This window comes from Lactuca saligna, chromosome 5, assembly GCF_052625555.1.
Source record: "Lactuca saligna cultivar CGN05327 chromosome 5, ASM5262555v1, whole genome shotgun sequence".
Classification (NCBI taxonomy): Eukaryota; Viridiplantae; Streptophyta; class Magnoliopsida; order Asterales; family Asteraceae; genus Lactuca; species Lactuca saligna.
This window is the reverse complement of record NC_136421.1, coordinates 59,277,607-59,290,834: the sequence shown is the minus strand read 5'-3', so window position 1 is coordinate 59,290,834 and position 13,228 is coordinate 59,277,607. Positions and strand designations below refer to the sequence as shown.

Here is a 13,228-nt window from a genome sequence, read left to right as displayed (position 1 = left end):
CTGACCCCGACGTCCGTTGGGTTCTCGCAGTCACAGGGGTAGGAGCTATCACCTACCCTACTGTATACAAACTCGGGTAATGGGCCTTCTTGTGTCCCCTCCGACTACAATGGAAACATATCGGGTTAAGTCCCTGGGTGATGGTAACAGTATAATCTCTGCTAAAATGGCCAATCCGACCGCACTTGAAACATCCAGCATCGCCACCACTTCTACTCTTGCACGCACCCTTGTGCGTCCTGCCACACTTCCCGCATCGACCGCGACTCTGGTAGTCCCTCGATCTCGAATCCGACCCCTTGGGCCTCTTTCCCGAACCTGTGGCTACCCGAGTTTCATCCGTTTTCCTCTTCCTTTCTGACTCCCTGCCCGTCTCTCGCTCATGCATTACCTTGTCGACCCCATCTATCGTCTGAACAACCGCTGTCTAATCCTGGAGCTTCGCGGTCAACCTATCAGTCACCCTTACAACAATGTCGGGCAGCTCCTCGCGAATGGCTTGCGAAACCTCCTTAACTACCCAATCATGCAGAGATCTTTCCTGGAGACAGGGTGCCCCGCTCACTCCCATCCCCTAATGGCAAGAGCTAAAAATGGGATCTCCCTCCCTGATGTATCCTTGAACTCCATAAGAATCGGGCTCTAGACAAGCCCCAATCTATCCTGAAACTATCCCGGCCCTAAAGGCCTCAAGATGACTGTCCATGAGCCCCACGATGGCCTCTCTAACTGAACCAAAATCACTGGAGTCTGATCAATGATGTTGGGCATAATCTCTGGGAAATGAAATCTCTCATCTGATCATCAAGTTGCCTGGTTTTAGAACTTGATCCAGATCCCTCCCTGGTACCTCAACTGCTAACTGGTATCTCACACAACGTCAACATGCTGGAAACATAACACATTACTGATCAATATACACACCGCTTTTGAGGGATATCTCACACACTCTACTAGTTCCCTGGTTTTGCCTCGGCCCCTCTTGAATCGAGTACAGATCCTCTGCTTTCAGTATTATGGGCCCATACTACCTTCCACATCTATCCATACTTTCTTTAAGAGTTACCTCAACTCCACCAAGTCCCTTTTACCTACTACTAATATTTGATACTCTCACCCTAAGCTTGCCCTAGGGAATCTCTGACTCCACCCAAACAGTCCTCAGCTGCTGAAGGTCTCATTGTAATGCCAATTAGCCATCACCTGAATACTATCACATGTAACGAGGCTCAGATAATCCTTCGAGTAAGGGACTCATCCCTGCAACGGTTAGGACCCAAACGAGGGCTACGTAATAGGTTCAAATACAATCCTCTAAGATTATTCAACCATGATTACATGTGACGTAAAGTATTCACCTAACAGTTAACTCCCATCACTTTCAATACCACAAAGCACAAAGCAAGCAACATTCAGACAAGAAAGAAACTAACTCAAGCAAATATATTCTCATAACCAAGAATCTGTAGTAGCATACAATGCTGAACTCATACTATCAGGCATAACCTAAACATGCTATCCTACTGCTGTCTACTCAATACTAGCATGCAATTCTCATAAGGTTGAAACACATAAAGCAGACACATAAGGTATCCTCCTAGATCCTTAGTCCTATACTAGCATGTTGTTCTACTGAAACTGAAACTGAAACTAGAACTAAAACTGAAACTGAAACTGATAATCATAAACTTGTATGGGTAATTTGGGAGTACTTACTTGAGCTCGACTGATTGCATGCACCACACCCTTTTTCTCTTTTCAAGTTATTTTCTTTCTAAATATTATTTTCGCTTTTTCTAAAATTATTTTCTTTTCTCAAACTCCTTTTTACCAAAATTCTTTTCGAAAATGTTTTTCTTTTGAAAGCCTTTTTACCGTTTCCTTAGTTTGAGTCCAGACACACTCTCAAGTGTGTCCGAATCCCTCAAACCAAGACTCTGATACCAACTTCTTTTCGAAAATCTTTTTCTTTTGAAAGCCTTTATAGGATTCCTTGTAAGAGTCAAAGCACTCTGACTATCACAGTATAATACATGTTTCTTCACCTTCAAACCAAGACTTTAAATGAGATACTGTAATCATATCCCTTCCTTTACTCCTTCAGTTGTTGACATGTACTCTAATTCATCTGTAGACAAAACAACAATAATCTTAATTCAAAGTACAAAGTACAAACTCCTAATTACAATACCTAAATTTTAAAAAAGTAAACTTTCACCCCTAAATCTATATTTTTATATATGTGTTTTGTACATGTTACGTGTTGACACGAATTTATGCCATGTCTAAATAGTTAAATTCGTATTTAATACGTGTAAGATACGAAACACGAATTTAAAATACATTTCGACACAAATAAACATTAAATATGAATTTTTAAGACACATACATGAAAAACTCATTTCATGTTAATCGTGTTATTGTTAGGTCTAGTAAAAGCTTGAAATTTTTTAGTATTAAACTAGTTTAATAATGTTGTGATTGATTATTTGAAAGTTGTAGAGTGTTAGAAATTTTAAATGAATATGGTTTAAGATTTGAACCACATTCATTTGAATGATATTTATTCTAAAATTTATAAAGACAATAATATAGATATATAGATAAAGGTTTTGAAAAACTAAGAATACAACTTAAAAGTTTTATATAAATCAAAGTGGTACGAATAAGAACGTGGTTGATATTTAATTTCTAGTTGTTTCACCAGAGAACACCCTAAAATATTGGTGCTGACCAATACCCTAAAATAATATGTAGACAATAATATGAACCAATGAATGATCTTTATTATAAAATTTATAAATACAATAATATAGATATATAGATAAAGGTTTTGAAAAACAAAAAATATGACTTAAAAGTTGTATATAAATCAAAGTCGTACGAATAAGAACGTGGTTGATATTTAATTTATAGTTGTTTCACCAGAGGACACCCTAAAATATTGGTGCTGACTAATACCTTAACTGCTATCATGTTAGACGACTAAATTGAAAGGGACATGCTACTACTCTCGTGCAACCGTGATGGTCACGCAGTTATCTTCTATGTCATCTTGAAATATTCTACTCTCTCCTACATATTAACATTGCAATTGAATATGTCCATGTCTCTTGTAATCGTCTATAGAGCATTTTATGGCGCCTCTATAAGTTATGGTCAACTCTATTATAATGCAAATAGTTTGGAGACACATAGAAGAACGTAAGTGCGAGACAATATCAAGTTTCAGAACGACACAGTAGGAAAGAAGTGTCTGTGTCTGAATTAGTTTCCTTGGATTGCTCCATTACTGAATCATATGGCGGAAATTGGATTGAAAAGATGGAGGATCATAACGGTGACGGTGATTAGCCTGGTGACAGTTTCGATGCTTGCTTCAGCCGACAGAACTCTACTGAAAGAAGATTTGGCAGCATCAGCAGCACTGAATGTCGATGGCGATTTGCAAAATGGTTCTTTTGTGAAATTCGCAAGGTCTTTGTTTCAAACAAGTGGATCTGGTTATGAGCATGTTTGGCCTGTAAGTTCCTTCACTGACTATAACTCGTACGTATTTGGTTTGCTTTTCATATGTATTTTCTGTTAGTTCGGTTTTTCTCCCTTCAACATGCATATATAAAAATTTACTGAAATACATTTAGGAATTAGCAAAGACAAGTGTTGGACCGGTCTCTGATCCACGTTAGATCAAATGAAGTGACTGACCAAATTAAAGAGTGATCTCACATATACTTGGAGTCTATAAAACTAACCTTTTAGATAGTAAGATATATCACGAAGGGTATCTAATTATTGATTATAGCTTGTATTGTGTTTGAATTAACTACAAAACTTTGATGACGATAACTGCACCCATTTGGACCTATCGCTGTTCAGTGCATGCAAGTAACATGCGCAGGATAGGCACATGAATGATCAATATGCTGCTTATATATCGCAAAAAAAGAATATATATATATATATATATATATATATATATATATATATATATATATATATATATATATATATATAATCTTTAATTTGTTTCATATACAGGAAATGGAACTAGGATGGAAAATTGTGCTTGGTAGCTTCATCGGTTTCTGTGGAGCAATATTTGGGAGTGCAGCTGGAGTCGGTGGTGGTGGTATATTCGTTCCTATGCTTACTCTGATTATTGGGTTTGATGCTAAATCTGCAACGGGCATTTCAAAATGTAAGAAACAGCACAAGCACATGCATCCACAAACACATTCATATATATATATATATATATATATATATATATATATATATATATATATATATATATATATATATATATATATATATATATATATATATATATATATATATATATATATATATATATATATATATATATGGAAAAGTGCCCTTAAGGGTATATAAGCTTAGGTACCAAACTCACTATACTACATCGTTTTGTATGATATATATACATTGTAATTGTCTAATGTTCTTATAATTCAACTTTTAACTTGATTTCATTCAAAGATTTTTATAAATTTCATATGTATTTTCCGCTTACATAATTTTCATTTTCAACTATAATATATATAACCTAATTGATGTTCGTCAAAAAGATGTGATGTAAGAGGAAGATAATAATGAAATTTTGAAAATCCTTAAAATAAATCAAGTTAAGGATTGAAGTTCAAGAACATTATAATAAATATATCAAACAAAATGACGTATTATGGTGAGTTTGTGTACCTAAACTTATATACCTTTAAGGGTATATTCACTTTTCCCATATATATATATATATATATATATATATATATATATATATATATATATATATATATATATATATATATATATATATATATATATGGGAAAAGTGAATATACCCTTAAGGGTATACAAGCTTAGGTACCCAAATTCACCATACCAGGTCGTTTTGTATCATATAATACATTCTAATTGTCCACTATTCTTATAATTTAACTTCTAACTTGATTTACTTATATGATTTTTATATATTACACATTTATCTTCATCTTACATAATTTTCGTTTTCAACTACAATATATATAGCCTAGTAGGTGGTCGACAAAAAGATGTGATGTAAGAAGAAGATAATAGTGAAATTTTGAAAATCTTGAAAGTAAATCAAATTAGTGGTTGAAGTTTAAGAACATTATAATGAATATATCAAACAAAATAACGTATTATAATGTGTTTGGGTACCTAAGCTTATATACCCTTAAGGGTATATTCACATTTCCATATATATATATATATATATATATATATATATATATATATATCGAACAATATTTATTTTAGACCGAATGTATTCACATTAAGTATATCCACAATGCATTGAACTCCACAGAGTTCAATAAATTTCCACATCATTTGTCTACATTTTATGGAACTCAATTAGTTTGTCCTAGAATGCACTCAACTCTACAAAATTCAATAGAAAGTTATAAAAACAAATTTTTAGTACATATTTAAGATTAGAAAACTTCTATTTTTCTCATTGAAAAGTTCACTGACCATTGAGCTCCAAATCCATTGAATGTCAATGTGGTATCTCACTATGGTAAAGTTTTATCCATTGAATGACAACTAAACTTCCCACCTCATTTAACTCTCTAATTAAACTGATCCTTGTGGATGCTCTAACAAACAACATAAATTTTTAATCATTTTTATAGAATAACATTTTTCCATACGTCTGCACGATAGATGTTCATCCACATTTGAACATTATATATATATATATATATATATATATATATATATATATATATATATATATATATATATATATATATATATATATATATATATATATATTACACCACAAAATTAAAGGGTCGGTTGAAGAAAAAATGCCCCTTCAAATTACTAAAATTTAAGACATTTACAATGCATTGAACTACATAGCATTCAATAAATTGACACATCATTTTTTTTATGTTTGAAACAACTCTATTAATTTTTTTTTCTACAATGTATTGAACTCTACAAAATTCAATAGAAAATTACAAAAACTAATTTTATAGTATAAATTTGAGAATTAAAAACTTTTTTCCTTATTGAAGAGTTCAATTACCATTGAACTCAAATTCCATTCAATATCATTGTATAATTTGATTATGATAGAGTATAAATCAATTGAATGGAAATAGATTCGACACCTTATTTTACATACTCTCTCAATAAATTCACTATTATATGTCAAATTGGTGAAATCCTTGTAAAACCTATATAGTAAACGGGGAAAAAGAAATTTATAATTTTATGAGGTTATAAGCTTGACATGGTACATTCTCTTCATGGAGCTCCTATAATATTTGAATGATCCCATCATTTTTTAAAGAAATTTGCTGCACAAATATAATTATTAAAAAATTTATATTTTTGCGATTTTGTAGTTTCAAAGTGATATATATCAAGTTTTTTCTTTCTTTTTTTTTTCTTTTGTTTTCTTCGTCTTGATCGTTGCAACAAGTTAAGAATAATTTTCATTTACAATTCCTAGACATAAAAATATAAAATGAAATACAATTTCTTTATACAAAAGCATAAAGCAATGTTAATTTATGCAATTTATAGTTAAATTAGCAAAAACCTAAACATTCATATTAAATAATAAATAACCAATTAATCATACGATAGGTTTATTTACATCCTGTAAGCCCCCTCCTTGTATGTGGATTACCTATATGATTTGTGTTTGCTTTTACACACCAACTCCAATTCCTTCATGGTTCCCTTTTGATTACCGATATGAGTATTTGGATTGTAGTTTAAGACTATGTTTTACATGCAACAACTAGTTTATAACCTAACTTATTTTTTGAGTTTTTTAGGTTATTATGTTTTGAAAAAAAATATTTTTACGTTATTATGTTTTGCAAATAAAAAAGCAGCTTATAAGATACTTTTTAGAAAACTAATTAGACTAAGTTTCACTTTAGCTTATTAAACTTTTTAAAATTCTCAATATACCCATTGTTAATCATAAAAAATACAAAATTTTGCATGTATTTTAATTTAATTTTATATATTTCAGTTAGTCTATCAGTAAGTTTTACCAAACATTATTTTTTATCAACTAAGAGCTAGCTTTTCAATTAGTACGTCAAAAGTAGCCTAAGTACCAAATTCGATGATAGCTTGTAAAGTTTGATAAATTCACCGCACTTTGTGGAGGATATAACAAGTGGATAATACAAATATATACAAAATAAGGAAAAGACAATCACACTAAATACATTTCTAGTTTATAGGCTAAATAGTTTCCTTATGAGATATATCCTTAATACCTTCTGAATGGGAATGATGGAGGAGCAAAAATATAGTTTGGAGTAGAAGTGCCAAAAATGGTTTGGGAGGACTCTTGGTGAAAATGTCTAACAATTGAAGCTTGGTTAGTTAGAAGCACGTATATAGTTTTTCCTGAAACAAACGAACTCATAAAAAAATGATAATCAATGTCAATGTGGCTAGCATGTTTATACCATATAGGATTTTGGCCGATGAATTAACACTTTCATTATCACATAGAACTATAAAGTGATAATTGGTTGGAGATGAAGCTCGTGTAGTAGATGAGCGACCTAAACAATCTCAACAACAATATTGGACACAACATCATACTTTGATTTGTAGTTGGAACGAAAGATAGTGGTTTGTTTCTTATCACTCAAGGAAATAAGATTTTCACAAGACAAATCAAATAGCTATAAGTGGATTAAAGAGTGTCAAGAAATCAAGCCTAACCACATCTGAACAACTTAGTATATCAGAAGTGGGTGAATAGAGAACCGAGGGATCAAATGAAAATCATACCCTTTCATATCGAAGAATTCATTTGACAACTTGAAGGATCTAGTGTCGGTGCATCAAAAATCTGATTGAGTTAATTAATAACATAAGACATGTGAGTAAGTGATGTTGAGGTATTGCAACATACCAACTAGAGAGTGATAGGTCGTCGAATGTATAAAAGGTGTGTTAGTGGTTAAAAGAGGAGTGTCCATAGGTTTAGAGTTTATAAGACTAGGCCAAACAAGGACATCATGATCATAATTTACTTAACTTAGAATGATCCCACCATTATCATATGTGAGTTTGAGGATGAGATAGTAATTAATCAAGCCGAAGATCCTTGATGGAAAATTATTGATTTAGATGAGAGATTAATCTTATAATATTATCTAGATGATTTACTTTAAGAATAAGATCATCAACATAAACTAAAAGATATAGAGTGGAGGAACCTTGTTGAAACATAAACAAGGTTGTATCATTCCAATGAAGTTGTTGAGTCGTTGAAACGAGGCACAATGTGCTTGCTTTGGGGATACAATGGTTTCTTGAGATGGGAAACATGATGGGGAAATTTTAAATCAATAAAACTCAGTGGTTACTCCATAAAAACTATTTAGTTTGATAGTCATTTAGGAAGACATTCTTGACACGTAACTGATGATGTAGCCATTCATTTAACGTAACATGAAAGAGAACAATATATATTGAATGCTTTGCTAAAGAAGAGAGAAAATTTAAGACGTAGTATTCGATTAAATCATTGAGTAAAAAGTTGTTCTTTAAGTCAATAAACAGAACCATCCGAGTGCTATATAGTCTAAAATACTCATTTAGGGCCAATTATGTTGGAGGCAATTGATTGAGGAATAAGAATCTATGTGTTATTTATATGTAAAGCTTGCATTTATTATTCCCTAGTAGAAAACCATTTGGGATTTTTGGAAAAACTTTTGAAGGCTTTGGATTCTTTATTTGCACATAGAGAAACATGAAGAACATTATTTTTCAAATAAGCAAAAATAGAAATACACCATAGTTTAAAATATCTAAACATACGCGGGTGGTCATGTGATGTACTTAAGTGTACTGCTCGAAAACGGGTAATGAAGTGGGCTACATTGGTGATTATGATAGTATAACCACTTATGGTTATTAGTTGTGAGCTAATCTTAGGCACTGTTACCACAAAGAGGGCATGGACCATCATAGCTGGTATTAAGCTAACTGACAAATGTAATAGACTATTGGAGGGAGTAGATGGGCTGGTGGTAGGTTGGGCGTAGAAATGTGCTAAAGATGACACATCAAGAAAACTAGAAAAGGATTAGGTGAAAAAGTCAATAGTTGGTGTTTTTTCCAGTGAACGAAAACACTAATCCATCAAATTGAGCATGCATGGTTGTATAGATGCATAATTAGATAAATCCAAGTGCTGATAGCATTCTTAGTGTGCATGGTAACAATAAAGACACAAGGAATGCTTCTAGGTGTATGATTGTGAGGAGAATATCCCATAAACATAAGACAAAGGGACACCTAAAGGTATGAAAACATCATAATTGTGTGCAATACCAAATACCAATAGAAAAAAAATACTTTTTTTTTATCAATGGATTTTGTAGAAAGTCGATTTGCATTATAAGTGGCATAGATAAGTACATCCACAAAAAAGGAGGTATTAGAGTGTTTATTAAATAACATAGAAAGGCTCATTTTTGGTAAGAAATGTGGTGGTGTGTCCTATTCACGTAAAAAAAATTCAAACTCATCAATTAAGGAACTTGGTACCCACCATAACTTTGGAAAGCCGTTAGCTTTCATGAGAACTGAGTTTATACAATACTCATGAAATAGACAATGTTGTTAAAGACATGAGACTTAGTTCAATGAATAAAACTAAGTAAATTACAAAAAAATCACTCACAAAAATAGTATAATATAAAAATCCATCCATATACATAATATGAGATAGAACCCACCGAAGCTAAAGGCTTTCCAAAGTGATGGAGGGAAAATCAGTTTTAGCACCAACAACCCTATGAGAGAGCGGGATGGATGGGTTGATGTCAACTTTGAAGGAATTATGTTAAGAACTGATGTTTAGGCAAATACCATGTATGATTTGGTGAATTCACCACACATGTATAGGATATTTCATTGAGTATTTGTAATACAAATATATAAAAAATAAGGAAAAAATAATTTAAATAAATATAGTATAAATAGTTTTTTAGGAGATATAAACTTAATATAAGCCCTTATATTTGAGTTTTATTTATGTTTCTTATGTCCTTTCCTCCCTCCCACTAAACTAATTTCTATTTATGAAAATGCACTAAAGAAATAAGAAGAGTTATTTATATCTTTTTGTTTCTGTTCTCCAGGTATGATCATGGGTGCATCCACCATGACTGTTTGCTATAATCTTAAGCTAAGGCATCCAACACTCGATATGCCCATCATTGACTATGATCTGGCTCTTCTTATCCAACCAATGTTAATGCTAGGAATTAGTATTGGAGTTTCCCTCAATGTTATTTTCGCTGATTGGATGGTCACAATCCTACTAATTATTATTTTTACAGGTATTCATTTGCAACATTTTATCTCCCATTGTATGGTTGTTGACCAAATGAGATATCATGAACATATATACTTAAATGTACAGTCACATCGGCTAAGGCCTTTTACAAAGGCGTTGCTACATGGAAAAAGGAAACCATTACAAAAAAGGTAATATTTAGTTTCTTATAACAGTTTTAAATATAAGCAAAAACATGTTTTCTTGATGAGGAAATCTAATTTGGTATTTACAAGTCATCGTCAGAATGAGAAATTATTTCTTTCAACTACAAACAAACAAAAAAGTGAGACACTAATGTCATGTGATTAGTCTTGAACTCAAAATCATTTCCCTTACATATGTTTAATGCGATTATTTTAACAATGATCTTTTACCATTTCAGGAGGCTGCAAAGCGCTTGGAGTCTAATGGTGTGTCATTGAAATCTATTTTTCATGTTGCCTAAATTAAAAAAATTACATATATATATATATATATATATATATATATATATATATATATATATATATATATATATTCATTTTCTCTTAAAAAAAGTATGCACAATTACCATGTCAGGACATGGTGCAGAGGCAGATTACAAGCTTCTACCTAGTGGTCCCAACAACGGCAATGACATCAAAGCTGAAGAATCATTAAAACAAGAGGTGTGAGTTGTTTGCATTATACAAGTGTTAATTTTAGAGTCATCTTAATAACATTTTCATGGTTTTAAATATATCAAGTGATTATTGTGTATTGGGCTAATTTATAACATTATATTGAGTTTCCTAGGTTGGTCTTATGGAGAATGTGTGTTGGAAGGAATTTGGACTTCTTTTCTTTGTTTGGGTCGCATTCCTTGGACTGCAAATTTTTAAGGTTCCTTATCACATATGAATATTATATTACATTCTACTCAATAATTTTTTCAATAATTTTTGGTCTTGTGAGATCTATTCACTTACAATTGGTGTATTTTGGTGTAACAGACTTATACATCCACTTGTTCGATATGGTACTGGGTGTTGAACTTGTTACAGGTATCTTAAAGAATTTGAAAAGTTTTTTCACATAATTAATGTAGTTTTAGGAAATCTATATCCATATAATTATGTATTTCCTTGGCCACCTAGGTTCCTATTTCTTTTGGGGTATCAGGGTACGAGGCTGTTAGCTTATATAAGGGCACTAGAAAGATATCATCCAAGGGAGATTCACAATCCGAACTTCGAGTTGGTCAATTGATCGTATATTGTTTTTGTGGAATTTTAGCTGGTATGGTTGGGGGCCTACTTGGTCTAGGCGGAGGATTGATTATGGGTCCGCTTTTTTTGGAGCTTGGAATACCACCCCAGGTTTCTTTTGTTTTCATTTAGTATGATTTTTTATATTAACCATAACCAGCAAACAAAACAGTTTCCAAACAAATCTCAAAGTGCTTGACCACCATTTTGTAGGTTTCAAGTGCCACCGCAACATTCGTAATGATGTTCTCATCATCCATGTCTGCTATTGAATATTATCTTCTCAAGCGCTTCCCGACTCCTTATGGTAAGTGCATTCTCAATATCATCAAATCATGTAAGCTTAAAACCATTTAAAATGATTAGTTGAATATTGAATGTGTGTGAAGAAATATTTCATATTTTTCTATAATATTCATGGAGGAAAACTAAAAAAGCTATTAGCATGGAGTGAATTAATAATAAACACACATTTGGGAAAATCATGTGCATTTGTATAAATAAGATACTAAGTTTATTTTTCCCATATTTTCTACTTTGCTAATCTTTGCATACATACTTCACAGCTTTCTACTTCGTTGTTGTGGCAACAATTGCTGCCTCAGCTGGGCAACATTTTGTGAGAAGGATGATTATTTTCCTAGGACGGGCATCTCTAATCATATTCATCCTCGCATCTATCATATTTGTTAGTGCGATCTCGTTAGGTAAGTTTATTGTTTCCCTTTTTAGTTTAAGAGGCATGATAACTAGCAGTATACCAAATTATTTACATGCTTATTAAACCATAAATCATGTCTTGTAAAATTTGATGACATATATATTAGACCTTGTACATATAATGTCAAAACTACATTTTTCCCTAACAAATAATGGCAACATGAATTTAGAAGATTATAAACTACATTTTAAACATTTAATCCACTTTATCTATGTGGTCTGACTTATTTTTATGTTTAATTTTTAAAATTTCCTTATATTTTCTGATAGAACTAATATACAAGTACAAAGCATCATATATCATTTTGAGACATCTCTTTTCCTCTAACATGTGTATTTATATAATAGGCGGAGTTGGAATTTCAAACATGATAAATGATATTCATCGACACGAATACATGGGATTTGAGAACATTTGCAAGATTGAAGTTTGAGATTATTTTTTATGATAAATTACATGAATACATAGAATTTGAGAATATGTGCAAGTTTGAAGTTTGAGATTGCTTTCGTTATGCAAAATCCATATTGAATTTGGATGGCAACCAAATCAATATGCTCAAGAAGGAAATCTGCATTTGTCTATTTTGTTGTAGATCCATATATTTGTTTGACATCACACCTAATTTTAATTTTTTTTTTATCTTCCTTTTTGTTTGATTATGTATTATAACTAAATATCCTTACAAAATGAGAAAAAAACTTTTCATTTTTTTGCTTTTTATTTACGAAATATTAAAATCATCTCTGCTATCTTTGATACAGATATATAGTTCGCCATAACTTTTGGTACTTAAATGGAAAATATAATATGTATAAAAAGGATAACAAATTCGAATTACACGAAGGAATATATCGTCTTCAGAGATTTAGATGCCCAAAACACAAATGTATATAT

The 13,228-nt window shown here is 31.7% G+C and overlaps 1 protein-coding gene across 1 annotated transcript; it reads left to right on the top strand.

Moving 5' to 3' along the window:
* The first annotated feature begins 2,992 nt into the window (after positions 1–2,992).
* Positions 2,993–12,774, top strand: LOC144997027 (sulfite exporter TauE/SafE family protein 3-like). Its single transcript, XM_078956843.1, has 12 exons — positions 2,993–3,523; positions 4,042–4,201; positions 10,185–10,385; positions 10,469–10,533; positions 10,767–10,794; positions 10,943–11,031; positions 11,159–11,245; positions 11,356–11,406; positions 11,500–11,721; positions 11,824–11,917; positions 12,177–12,317; positions 12,679–12,774. Exons 1-12 carry the CDS (start codon positions 3,302–3,304, stop codon positions 12,762–12,764), a joined length of 1,446 nt encoding a protein of 481 aa, XP_078812969.1. The 5' UTR covers positions 2,993–3,301; the 3' UTR covers positions 12,765–12,774.
* The last annotated feature ends 454 nt before the right edge of the window (positions 12,775–13,228 follow it).